Source organism: Myotis daubentonii, chromosome 6 (assembly GCF_963259705.1).
Source record: "Myotis daubentonii chromosome 6, mMyoDau2.1, whole genome shotgun sequence".
Classification (NCBI taxonomy): Eukaryota; Metazoa; Chordata; class Mammalia; order Chiroptera; family Vespertilionidae; genus Myotis; species Myotis daubentonii.
In genome coordinates, this window is record NC_081845.1 from 89,811,496 (window position 1) to 89,824,981 (window position 13,486).

Consider the following 13,486-nt stretch of genomic DNA (forward strand, 5'->3'; position numbering starts at 1 on the left):
CCAAGTGTCTTGGCACTCATCTGCACGATGAAACAAATTGCTTCAAGAGGCAAGAAAGCGATTTTTCATTGCTGGGCACTCATCACAGGTGGGAGGGCGAGGGGCTCCCAGCTGACAAGCGCATTTCCTTAGGCGTGGGAATGCAGGGGAGGCCACAGTTACACCTGCACAGGCATCAGCCTCCGCTCAGCTGGTCCAGGGCTCAGGCGCCTCTGACACCGGCACAGCTGGTTGGAAGCCAAGACAGGAGTGAGGACACCCTGGACACAACTGCCCCCTTGGACAAAGCAGGACGCCAGGTTGGAGGATCTCTTACAGAACTTTCAGACCATCCGGAAATTTTACCACAAACATTTATCTAGATCAGCAGTTCTCACAGTGTGGGCTGGGGTCCCCTGAGATCCTTTCAGGGGATCGACGGGGTGAAATTTTTCACAGCGACAGGGACGCTGGCTTGTCTCAGGCGTGCACAGAGGAGTTTTCCAGGGCTGCGACCTGCTCTCTCAGCTGACTGAACACAGAGGCAGGCATGGGACCACCACTGTCTTCTATTAAACCAGATATTAAAGAGATTTGCAAAATTAAAACACGCCCACTCATTTCCATGCACTTTCCTGTTTTGAAAATTATATTTATTTTTTAAGTAAAAATGCCATTTGCCCTGGCTGGTGTGGCTCAGTTGGTTGGAGCGTCATCCTTGCACTGAAGGGCTGTGGGTTCAAATCCTGGTCAGGGCACATACCCAGGTTTCAGGTTCAATCCCCAGTCAGGGAGCATATGGGAGGCAACCAATCGATGTTTCTCTCACATCAATGTTTCTCTCTCCCTCTTCCTTTCTCTCTCTATAAGATCAATTAAAAATGTTTAAAAAGTCCCTTATGTTAATACATAATGGGTTTATTACTGTCACTTTATAATAAGTTAATATTTTTTAAATTTCTCAGTTTAAATTTCTAATATATTAAACATCAGCAGTTTACCCACATTTTTAAAAAAAGCTATTCGTGGTCCTCCGTCATTTTCTAAAGGGGTCCTGAGGTAAAGGATTTGAGGAAAACTGATTAACAAGCAAGCACCTAGGAGGTCCAAGAAGTAGAAAGTTATTGCCATCCAACCTGGGGTGTGAGTTTACTTTCATCGCTTGCTTTTCTAGCACCTGGCTGAGCGGAGTGGAAAATGACAAGTGTGGAGGGCAGGGGGCAAGAACAAGGGGCAACTTTAAGGCTGGACAAAGCAGGTTTAGGCAAGAGAGGGAGGGAGAGGTTTCCAGCCTAGAGGGTTAAGATTTCTGGGAATCCAAAGGGTAGAGAGAAGGTGACTGAAAGAGAAAGTGGGGCAGAAGGCAAGTGGAGAAAGGCGTCAGAGAAAGTGCAGACCATAATCTGCACGACGCTGAGAAAGGCAAGGCAGAGAAGACCAAGGGTGGAAAGAACAGCTGACAGTGAAGAGGGATGAGCAGACAGGGAAGGGACTGAAACACACCATCGGGCATTGAGCTCGCTGGGCTTTGTGGAGCCCCCGGCGGCCCTGTACCCTGGAGGTGGGGGAGGTGCGGCTCACCTCGTGTGGAATGTAATCTGGAGGCAGCTTGCTCAGCATGTCTTCTGACAACCTGTAGACAATGGCTTCCCGGGTCTCGCCCACTCCTCCTCCACTCTCCTTGGGCTGAATGTTGGTAATGGTTTCGAGAACAGCGGAAGCAGTGTTACTCTGGTACCTGATGGAGAGAGGGCACTGTTGGGAATGCAGGGAGATACACCTTCACAGATAATGATCAAAGCGCACACGAAATGATGAATCACCTAAATCCAGCAAAAGGGAAAAAAGAGGCGGGATGGCTTTACCATCAACCAATAGGAATGAGAGAAAAAAACCCAGAGATCCATTTTACTGTCTCCCAGTGAGACACCAAGGACATCACAGAAATGAAACTCCCCTCCTCGGGGAAAGAGATTCCACAGATGTCCCTGATGGTCCAGAGTGCGCCATCCATCTCCTCGCTCGCAGCTGACCTCACTACCTCGCGCACAACAGCGAGCCCACCTGCTCCCTTCCGCCCGGGCTTATGCACTGGTCCTCAGAAGCTGCCATTATAGGACAATTTATTAGATCAAAGAGCACCACTCACATTTGCTCAATGAGTTATAAACTATTAAAATTTATTTGGTCTTTTCTGTGTTCTCACTTTTCCATGTGTGTTATTGCTTCCAAGGTAATCTATCGGCATCCACCTGCTCCACCTGTCTGACTGCCGCCATCCATCTTTAAAATCCATACATTCAGGAAAGATTTATTCCGTGCGAGGCACTGAGCTAGGTGCTAGAATACGGTGACAAACAGGTCCCTGCCTCGGTCCCTTTCTCTCGTGGAGGAGGGGACGTTAGTCAACACCATTGTAAGGAATTCTGTGGCGAATCAGAACAGATGTTTAAGGGAGTCTCATCTCTCTCTCTCTCTCCCTCTCCCTCTCAAGAATGTGGAGAGACTTGAACCCTCATATATTGGGTGTTGTAACGTGGTGCAGCCACTTGGAAAACCAACTTGGTAGATTCCTAAAATGTTCAGGGCAGATTAATCACATGACCCAATAATTACATTTCTAGTTACCTATCGGGAGACATAAAAAGGCATGTCTACACAAAGACTTGGGCATGAATGTTCATAGCAGCGTTATTTACAGTAGCTAAAAGGTGGAAACTACCCAAATGCCCTTCAACTGGTCAGTGGATAAATTCAATGTGGTCCATTCGTGCGTTGGAATACCCTTTAGCAATAAAAAGCAATGAAGTACTGATGCTTACTACAACCTGGGTGAGCTTCAAAAAGATGGTGCTAAATGAAGAATCCACACACAAAGACCACAAAGCTGCCTATAAGAAATATCCAGAAAAGGCGGATCCATAGAGACAGAAAGTAAGATTAGTGGCAGCCTGAGGCCAGCGGTGGGGCTGGGAATTGAGATGACGGGCTACAATGTGGGGCTGGGAATTGAGATGACGGGCTACAATCGCTTGGTACAGAGACAGTTCCAGCGCCATCCATTCTGTGTTGATAACTCTGGGTGCACACAGGCGCAGAGACGACCTGGAGTGTTTTGGTAGTGGGGCTTCTGTGTGGTGAGCTTTTGCTTCAATGACTTTCTATTGTCTGTACTGGCTCTTTTTCTCAATGAGGAAGCACAACTTTTCTAACAAAGAGGATTAAAACCATTTACATTTTGAAAAATAAGAGGGAAAAAAACCCAAAACACCTGAGAAGCAAAGCCCGCCGGGGCCAGGAACTCAGCAGAGATGAACTGGTGACAAACGTTTGGGTTCTGTGGAACGCATCTTGCAAATCCCTACTAAGGTTTATGCGCTGCCAGAAGCGTCCCCCCACCCCACCCCCGCCTTTTCTCACAGCACATGGAATGAGGGAATTACCTCTCTCTCTTCGTGCCTAGGTGTGAATTAAACAACCTTTTGTGGAAACGGCTCCTGCTAACATTACCCAGGCTTTTTTTTTGCTTGTGAAAAAGCCAATTTTGTGCAAACTGAGGACTCCTGAATCATTCAGGTGACCTCTGGTTTATTTAGGACACCAGCTTAAGAGTGGAGCGGATGTTTCTGTCTTCAGCATTTTTATTTGATGATCTGGGCCCCAGCCTGCGTATCCTAACAACCGCATCCTCCCCAAGTCCGGGTTGAGGCAAACGCACCGCCCCCCCCCCTCCCCCGGTGCTCGCCATGCTGGCTGCGGGGGAGGATGCGCAGTGCTGATGAGGGCCGGGGGACAGACCTGGCGAATGTTTGCAACCCAACCAGGGCCGGGGAAGCAGCTCCACTTTACCTTGAAACGTAAGAATTTCACCATAGAGACCAATAGGCAAAAGCTGATTTAATACCTTAAGATGGATTTTGTATAACTTTATATATAATTTTTTAAAATTTTATTATTTTATTACTCTTTGGTGAGCAACCTCTTTCAGAAGCGGAGGTTTTAAAAAAAAATTCCAAAAGGCATTTATTTAAAGAGTTGAAAGATGAGCATATCAAACCCATACGCACACAATTGAACACATGAATAGAAAGGAAACCATCCTAGGAAAATGGCACACAAGGCCCTTGCGCTCCATTGCCTGTGTTCTCATTGCTGGTCTTTGAAGTATGGCGCTATCTCAGTTTTTAAAAGCCACATAAGGAAAAGGAAAATACAAATAACAGTGCCCTGTGCAGACCCACGCTTGCCCCTTTGATAATAATACAGGGTGGGGCAAGCATAGGTTTATAGTTGTGAGTAAGAGAAACTTGGGAGTTTATTCTTATACTAGAGGCCCAGTGCACAAATGAGTGCACACGTGGGGTCTGGCCAGCCTGCCCTGATGGGGACCGATCGGGGCCAGGCCTGCAGCAGGGGAAGCGAGAGGTTGGCCACCGGCCCCACCCCCGATCGGGGCCCAATTGGGGCTGGGCCAGCTGGGTGGGGGGCCCCATGGGAGGTCAGCTGGCCCCGCCCCCAATAGGGGGGCTGATCAGGGGCAGGGCTGGCTGGGGGAAGGGGCCATGGGAGATTGGGGGGCCAATCAGGGCCCCAATCGGGTAGGTTGGCCGCCACAGTGCACAGCATAGTGACCGGTCCTTCTGGTCATTCCCGTCATTCTGTCATTCCAGTTCCTTGGCTTTTATATATATAGATTATTGTTTATTAATAGCTGTGTTATTTTCCATATGAACTGTAAACCTACTTTTGCCCAAGCCTGACTGTAGTCATAGCTGGTGTTGCATGAAAATAGCTGACGTGACAACAAAATGAAGTTACCAACAGTCGAGGACCCACATGTTGTCATGGAGCAGAGATTTCATCAGAAACGTAAATGTGTGTGATTGCCATCACTCGGCGCCCTGGTTCTGCGCGGCACCCAGCTCGCAGGGAGCAGGGTGTGTGGGTGACGCTGTGCTGGAGAAGATGCAGGTGCCACGGGGCCGGGGTCCTCCGAGCCAGGACGCTCCAGGCAGGTCCGATAACGCCAAACCTCTGACTCTGTCATGGACTCCGTGCACCCAAATCTCCACGGACTCCCAGAGCTCTGTTCTGACACCAGACAACTCCTGCCCTGGTTTGTTCTAATCCCCCCCTTCCCTCCCCTGCGCTGGCCCTTGCACCATCTCCTTTAACATCAGCTGCCCGACCGGGGAACTTCAGAGAGGGCTCCCCCTGTGTCACCCCCCAGCCTCTCTCGGTTTCCGAGTCCTATTTCCAGATCACGCCTAGCACCACGTAGAAGCGTCCAGCATCCGCATCCTTCCTGCCTTTGGAACGGCCCCAAACCCTTTCTCAGGACGCCCCGCATCTCCCAGAGCCAGTCTCTGCCATGTGTCAGCGTCACCATCACGTTGCTTTTCCCTTCGAGCCTCCCCTCTCCCCCCACCCCCACCCCCAGGCTCCCAAACATCCCACACACTTTACAGCTTCCTGCCCCTCCTCGGGCAGCTCCTTCCTGCATGTGCCCTCAGTGATGCTTTTGTTCACTGTGCTGACGTGTCGTTTTATCATCCTGCTTAGGGTGTACAGGTTGATCTGATATGCAAACACAGCCTCCTCATCTTCCTCTTTCTTTGTACTCTGTCCCTCTTGCTGGTGCTGCAGCCACTCCTCCCACCCCCTCCCCATCTCCTGAGATCCCCCGCAGGTCCTTAAGGCACAACTCAGAGGTGGCCTCACTCCCTCACCAGCTCACTTTGATCCCTAAATGGAAATTGATTGCTCCTTTGCCTTTGTTCTCAGAGCAATGTGTGCGTGTGCGTGTGCGTGTGCGTGTGTGTGCGTGTGTGTGTGTGTGCGTGTGTGTGTGCCCACCCCTGTATGTCCTGATTTTAGAGTTTACCATATTGTGTTACATAACAGTCTGCCATTCATTTATTTTCTCTGATCGATGGTGAGCTCCAGGGCAAGGACTGTGACTTACTAATCCGCAAGCTGGCTAGAGAGTAAGTTCTCAGTAAATATTTGTTGGGCTTGAATTTTATTAAGCCTCACATCTAAAGGAGAGCAGTCCTCTGATATTTAAAGGGCATGAAAATGTAATTATTTGTTTCTTCTTATGGTAAAAGTATATTGTCATTACTGTGTGTCTCTCTCCTGGCACCTTTCCACCTAAAGATAAATATATCTCCGATCTTTAAAGGTCAAAGAGAAGAAAACCGCAGTAAATGTCCATTCATGCTAAGGAAACCCTAATTTATTCTTCCCACCTGTTCTAGCCACACAGGAAGCGGGGAAGGAACCCCTATCTCGGATTCTCAGGCTCCCCTGGCTCCCCGTCAGCTCGCATCCTCCTTGGAAACGCTCTGCACCAGGGCTGCGTGCCAGCACACACACTGCAGGCGGGTGCAGCCGCCTGCTCTGGCCGCCCGCCACCCTGGCCAGCACTCCAGGAGGCCCGTGGAGGGGCCACGGCGGGACCTCACCTGAGAGACCACTCCCACGGTGGGCCATTTAATTCATCTTTTGAGGTGATTTGAAAACAGTCCCTGAGACACGGTTGTGGAAAGAACCCCTGAAAAGCTGCCCCATTTTGCATAGGAGCTGGACAAGCTCTCAGATCGCCTCCCACCACATGTGGGCCACCGAATGCCAGGGATGTACAACCTCCATTCCCTTCATTTCTTTCTCCACAATGTGGTTCTAACTTTGCAAAGACAGGAAAGGCAGAAGCCTACCTAACCGGATACACTGGAGAACTGCAAATATCTCCATGTGCCTCAGAATCCCAAGGGCTCCCAGGGAAACAGTCCCATGAGTAAATGCTCTGAGGTGAAGAAAGGGAATGGTGATACTCCATGTGCTTTGGTCCCGAGTTACTTCTAGAAGAAATTTCTCCTTGAAGTAAACGTGGGAAGAAGCTCTTACTGGTCTTGTCACTCGGTGGTTTCGGGGAGTCATCTGGGTCATCTCTGTTGGGTGGTGATGGGCCATACAAATGCAAGACAACTGACAAAGAGAGCTACCTCTAAAATAATTAAGCATTTCCTGAAATATTAGTGCACTATCACATCCAAACCAGCCTAGATTTATATACATCTTTGCACATGAAACAAATGTGCAATGAGCATAATTTTTAATTTAATTTTAGAGAGAGCGAGAGAGAGAATGAGAGAGAGAGAGAGAGAGAGAGAGAGAGAGAGAGACATCAATGTGAGAGGGAAACATCAATCAGTTACCTCCTGAAGGGGCCCCGACCAGGGATTGACCCCACAACCTGGGTATGTGCCCTGCCTGACTGGGGGAAAAAATCTGCCACAATGAGCACAATCTATTTTTAAAATCTGAAACTTAGCAGTGCCGGCGAACAAAAAAAGAAATACAATTAAATTCAAACTGTGTCGGAATGAATACAAAAGTTGTAATAAGACATTTGACAAATTTCAGAATGTAGAAAAATATGCAAAACTGCTAATGAGAAAAAGAGTGAAAATAAATAACTGTTTTTGACATTGAGATAGTTGAATTTGCAATGTCCTTGGTACCTTATAAATCTAGATAATAAAACTATTTAAACTATGCATAGTGATTAAACTATGCATTTTTATGCTTCCTGTCACCAAGGTATCTAAGCTCTTGGGAGAGATTTTATTTATTTTAAAGCATTTATTCAACCTGATTTTCCTCTTCTACTTCTGCATTCTTAAGCAAGGATGGGCGGAGGGGGAGACGTGTGGTCCCCCTTCTCAGGCCCCCCCACTCCCCTCTAATTTGTGGGTGCTAAGGTCAGAGTGCAGATTCTCCACCCCAGCCCAGGGGCAACCCTGAGCGAGTCTGGGAGCAAGAGCATTTTTGAGTGACATGGGCAGTCAGATACATTAAGAAGGACCCTCTTGGCTGCGACAGTCACATTGACTCAGCCAGTGGGTCTCAGACAGTCCACCCCCTCTCGTGTCTTTAACTGTCCTCTCGGGAGAGTTCCACCTGGCAGCTCTGGGAAGGGTGTGCTTGGGGGCAGGAGACTGGGGATGGGCCGTAGCTGGGAAGCTGCCTCCCGGTGGCTGGTGCGGGAACAGCGCGGGGTTGGAGCACAGTCCCCGAAGAAGACTCAGTTGCCAGGAAGAGTGAGGCTGATTCTGGTTCCCGGGTATTTCAGAGCCCAGAGGAGAAAAGGCTCCAGCTTAGGACAGAGATCCCTCGACAGAAAATGACCAAACGCAGCCTGCGGGACAGAGCCCACTGCCTGAGCAGGCACCGAAAGGGCCATGGTCGCCAGGAGGAGGAGAGCAGGGTGGGTGGCTGGAGAAGAAGACCCTGGGACAGACCAAGCGGGAAGTTAAGGGTGGAGAGAAATCCCAGGAGGGGGCCACAGGGCTCAGGGGCCAGCTGCTGTCTCTGGCAGGAACAGTCCATCTGAGGCAGAGGTCCCGCCGTTCTACCTGCCCTCACTCAGGGGGATGGGAGCTGGTGAGACCCTGACAGTTAGTATGGGAAGGACAGCTGTGCCAGCCACAGCAGGCCTGCCAGCGAAGGCATGTGAGCGGTGCTCAGAGCCGTGGAGGGAAACTTGAACCGGGTCAAAGGCTTGCCACACCCTCTCCACTGAGCAGGCAGCAGCAAGGAATGAATGAAACCTGTAGAAGGCTCCCAGCCTCGTTCCACACTCATTCATCTTATCAGTCCCCCTCTGGGACCTGTCTGCAGCTTCACTCCACCTCTGCAGCCTACATCACACACGGGGCCTCCAAGGTGGTCGATTAGTGCAAATAGCCTGTAAATGTAGGCAAATGTGCTCAACTTCACTCAAAATGAGAGAAAATAAAACCATGCTGAGGCACCATTTCTCACTGCCGTTCTGGTGACAATTCAAAACTTCACCACTGCTCTGTGGGTGAGACTGAGGGGCCAGGCACGCCTGCACAGCCGGTGGAAGGGACTTCGGCAACATTCACTAGGCCTCGGTCTAGCCAGCATCCCAGCAGAGCAGTTTACCCTGAAAACACATCCCCCGCAATATGGGAAATCGCACACAGGAAGTGATTCCCTGAGGAATTATTTGGGGGCGTGAAGCACTGGGAGCAGCCCTAAATGCCCACCCTCAGGAGAAGGATGCAGGGATGATGGAGCACGAGCACCGAGGGGCCTGCAGCCGTACGGTCATGAGGACGGCGTCTATGAGCTGAACGGAGTGGTTATAAGATACACTGTTAAGTGAAAAAGGCAAGACACAGAATTAGTATGGCAACTTTGTTTAAGAAAGAAAGGATCATGAGAATATCTAAGTACATGTGTATGTATGTCTGGGCAAAAAGAGCACAGGGAAGATAAGCCAGAAATGAATGCATTTGGGTGCCTCTAAAGAGAGGAGGATGTGGGTTGGAGATGAGACTTCTCGAAGAACAACTTACTATCTAGTTGTGACTTTCAGCCATGTTCACGTTTCACATAATAAAAACAATGGACAGCCCAGCTGACGTGGCTCAGTGGTTGGGTGTCAACCTGTGAACCAGGAGATCACGGTTCGATTCCCAGTCAGGGCACAGGCCTGGGTTGCGGGCTCGATCCCCCGTGTGGTGTGCAGGAGGCAGCTGATTAATGGTTCTCTCTCTTCATTGATGTTTCTAGCTTTCTGTCCCTCTCCCTTCCCCTCTGAAATCGAGAAAAATATATTAAAAACCCATCATGAACAAAGATGGAAAAAAAACTAAAATGTATTACAAACAAAAACAAAGTGCCTACATATCAATGGATGGCACAACCGCACAGAAAAACATCGGCGTGACTTTTGAGCAGAGCACCCCGTGCGCCCTCAGTGGGATCTGTTCTAAGGGCAAAAGGGTCAGCAAAGAAACCTTGACCTGCACTTAGGACATTGGGGTGCTGGCGGGGTGTTCGGAGCAAGTGAGTAAAGGCATTGAAGTTGCTGGGAACCGGAGTTCTCACCATGGGAGGAAGGAGACAGCAACATGAGATGAGGGAAGACAGGACACAGCCCTGAGGTATACAACTGGACTCGGACCTGTTAGTATCGGCCTATGATGTTTTAAAAAATACTTATTTCCTAGCTCATCCACTGAGAGGGGCTACCAGCAGAGAGAGAGGGGCGGGGGGGGGGGGGCGGGGAAGAAATGTGCTTATATGTGGACGTAGCTGTAGACACAGAAATACACAGAGGTTTAAATACAGAAAAAGAAAATGCAAATGGAACCAAATGTGAGTCATCAGTGACTCTCAGTAAAGGGTCTATGAGAGTTTACTGCGTACTTGCACCTCGTGTGAGGGCTTGTAACAGCTCCAATAAAAGTCCAGGGAAAGTCTCTTTCTGGCTTCGCATTTGAATTACACTTTAGTTGCCCTGCTTTGAGCTGTTCCGAGCTTCGGTTTATCTTCCCTGCGAGCTGGTGATCAAACTGCCCGCAGTGACGCGGGTGCCCAGGCGCGGGCGCGCGTCCCGTCCCAGGGTGAGATGCGGCCAGCCTTGCTCTGCGCTCCAGGCACCGGCTCCCAGGGCTCCAAGGGCTCTCGCCAAGGATGGAGCCCAAGTTCTAAGCCCTCATCCGCGACCACGTCACCTGCTCGTTTACAAGTGCATTACCACCGACTGCCCGTTTTCCGGCGCGCTCACAAGCATCAGGAGACCTTTCTATGGACTAGCGCTAGCCCCCTCATTAGGCCCTCCACAACCTGAAGAACTGCGTATGGCAGCCACAGCCAACAAATGTTCCCTGCCATCAGGCACGGGCTGGCACGGGGGGAGCAGCAGCAAAAAGAGGCAAGAGCGTCAACAGAATGAGCTTATGTTAAATGATGGCAGCCAGACGACAGCAAACAATACATACAGATGTGTCAGCTGGTGAGAAAACCTATAGAAAAGGGCAGACAGGGAGGATGGACTCTGAGGTGGCGGGGAGTGGTTAGCCATTGTTAAATAGGGCGGCAAGGAAGGCTTCTTTGACATTTCAGCAAAGGACGGAAGAGGTGAAAAGGTGAGCCACAGTGCCGCGTGGGAAGGACCGCCAGGAAGTGCAGGTAGCCTGTGGTGAGAGCCTCGGGCCTGTCTGAGGGACAGGAAGCCGGCAGTAGCTGGAGCTGGTGGCCACGGGGAGGGGGGAGGGGGGACAACAGAAAGGGACCAGCCAGGGTGGGCGCAGATGGAATTATTGGGCCTTGGAGGTCACCTGGAGGTCACTGTTGGCCTTGGACCTTGACTCAGAGTAAGATGAGCCTTCAGAGGGTTCTGGGCAGAGGCCTGATGCGACCGACTCACATTTTTAAAAGTCTCAGCAAAAGCAAACCTCTTTCTGTTTTCTCTTTCAGATAATGTTTAAGTTGTCGCGCAAATGGGTCCCTGAGGAATCCTTTTAATTGTTTCCTGCCTCCAGCTAACTTTATGACGGCTTCTATTCTTCAAAGAGCAGCCAGCGCCGCCACCAAAGGGCCATCGGCTCCTCCCGTGGCGTCTGAAGGGAGCGTTAGCCATCCGTGGGCCTTTGGAGCCACGCTCACATCTTTGAAGATGAAAAGAACATGAGAGAGATGAGAGGGAACGGAGAAGTTAGAATCAACGTGGGTGACAGAGGCCAGGAGGCCAAGCCTGGTGAAGGGTGAGGCGCAGGCAGGACTGGAGGGCACGGGGGCTCTGGGGCTGCCTGTGAGGGCAGAGGACCAGGTGAGGACGTGGGCTGCGGCTGCAGGGGAGTGACCCGGAGAGGGCACATGGCCATCTCAGCCATCTCAGCTTAGAACCTTCCAGGGGGCTGTTGGTTTCTCTCTACTTCCTAAAAACCACCCTCCTAGAGTAGACTTTGTGGCCTTGTGTCAATGGGCCGGAGGAGACCACCCAGAGGAGGCTGAGCTGGGGCCTCTCCGTGGAGCCGGAGGCTCGGTCTGCAGGTGGGACTTCCGGGGAGATGAGGGATGCGACCTCCTCCACAGGAGGGTCCTGGAAGGGGCTGGGGACCTGGATGCCCCTCCTACCTCTTCACCTGCCTCTGGCCCGTGGGACTGGCACAGGGACCTCCCTCGGAGCCGTGACACCCAGCCTCCCCTCACCCGCCCTGTGCACCTTGCTCACTGCCTGGTGCCCCGAGACGGTTAGCGACAGAGGAGGCCGTGAGCAGCCAGGGAGCAGATGAAGCACAAGTACCGCCGCCCCCTCCCCTCTCGCCCGTCCTGGCCCTGCTAGATTCTACTTAGGACCATTATTTTCATGGACTTTCTTGAGGTAAGAGGCAAGGACTACTGTCCTATCCGTGGAGAGCATCGACGCCAATCACACCAGCTGGTTTTATGACACGACAGAGAAGTAATCAGTGCATAAATTAGAGCCTTCACGCCGCCATAAACTCCGGAGCATCGGGATTTAGTGAGGGGAGAGCTGCCAAGATCCGACAAAGTTGTAATTGGGAGACAGAAAGTGACACAATTTTTCATAATAAAATGAAAAGCAGGGAAAGGAGAGAGACTGAGAGAGAGAGGAAATGCGTCGTTATTGCCAGGCTGAGTTACAAATGACTCCTTCAGATTTCAAAAGGGCCAGGAACTTACGTGATGTCGGCATTCGGGTGAAGCCCAAAGACCTCGGGGTTGTCGAGGGAGGGCAGCGACTGGATGTACTCGAAATACTGGTCCAAGGTCTTGCAGAGGGGGATTTTATATCCGGTGTAAAAGCAAAACGACGGCTCAAACATCTTCTCGCTGAACCAGACCTGCATGGGAGAGAAAAGAGAAGAAATAACGTCGATAAACATCTAAATGAAAACTGCTACTGGGAAAGAGAAAGGGTTGCCTTATTTCCATTTTAATAGTTTTTAATATTGAGGCTGAGAGCACCCAAATGCAGCCACTGACAGAATGATGAGCTCGCAGATGAAGAAAAGAGGCCGGGATGCAAAAGCAATGGAGCCCCAGCCTGTTCCACAGCAGAGAAGATAATTGCTGACAGTGGAGAGTGGAGCCGGCCTCGCGAGTCTGCTCCCGGATCCAGTACCTGGCTGACCCGCCAGCCCTCTGTGTGTGTGTTTTAAGATTTTTAATTTATTTTTAGAGAGAGAGGAAGGGAGAGGGAAAGAGAGACAGGGAGAGAGAGAGAGACAGAGAGAGAGAGAGAGAGAGAGAGAGAGAGAGAGAGAGAGAGAGAGAGAGGTATCCATGTGAAAATGGAACATGGATCAGCAGCTTCCTGCATGCCCCCTATTGGGAATTGATCCCCCTACTGGGTCATGTGCCCTGACTGGGAATTGAACAGGCAACATGTCTGTGCGCTGGCCAGGACTCGATCCCTGTGGAGTGGCAACACACTGCAGAATAGATGAGGCAACACACACACACACATACACACACACACACACACACAGGAGACAGTATCTGGCCTTTTCAGTGCCGCCCTTCTCCCCACAGCGGGGCTCCTGCTAGGGGGCTGGGTCTGTGCTCACTGGGGCTCAAAGCAGCACTGAGCACAGCACGAGGCCAGGAAAACTTCCACGCCTCTCCCTTCCCACCCTGCGCCGGAGAGCTCCCCCGTTAA

At 50.8% G+C, this 13,486-nt stretch overlaps 1 protein-coding gene across 1 annotated transcript in view; it reads right to left on the reverse strand.

Moving 5' to 3' along the window:
* DNAH8 (dynein axonemal heavy chain 8) overlaps window positions 1-13,486 on the reverse strand; it is a 265,848-nt gene that overhangs the window by 20,620 nt on the left and 231,742 nt on the right. Inside the window, exons 84-85 of the mRNA XM_059699679.1 lie at window positions 12,508-12,668; window positions 1,561-1,717 (exon numbers count right to left, since the gene is read on the reverse strand). Of these exons, the coding sequence (XP_059555662.1) occupies window positions 1,561-1,717; window positions 12,508-12,668 (318 nt within the window). The remainder of the gene's footprint in view (window positions 1-1,560; window positions 1,718-12,507; window positions 12,669-13,486) is intronic.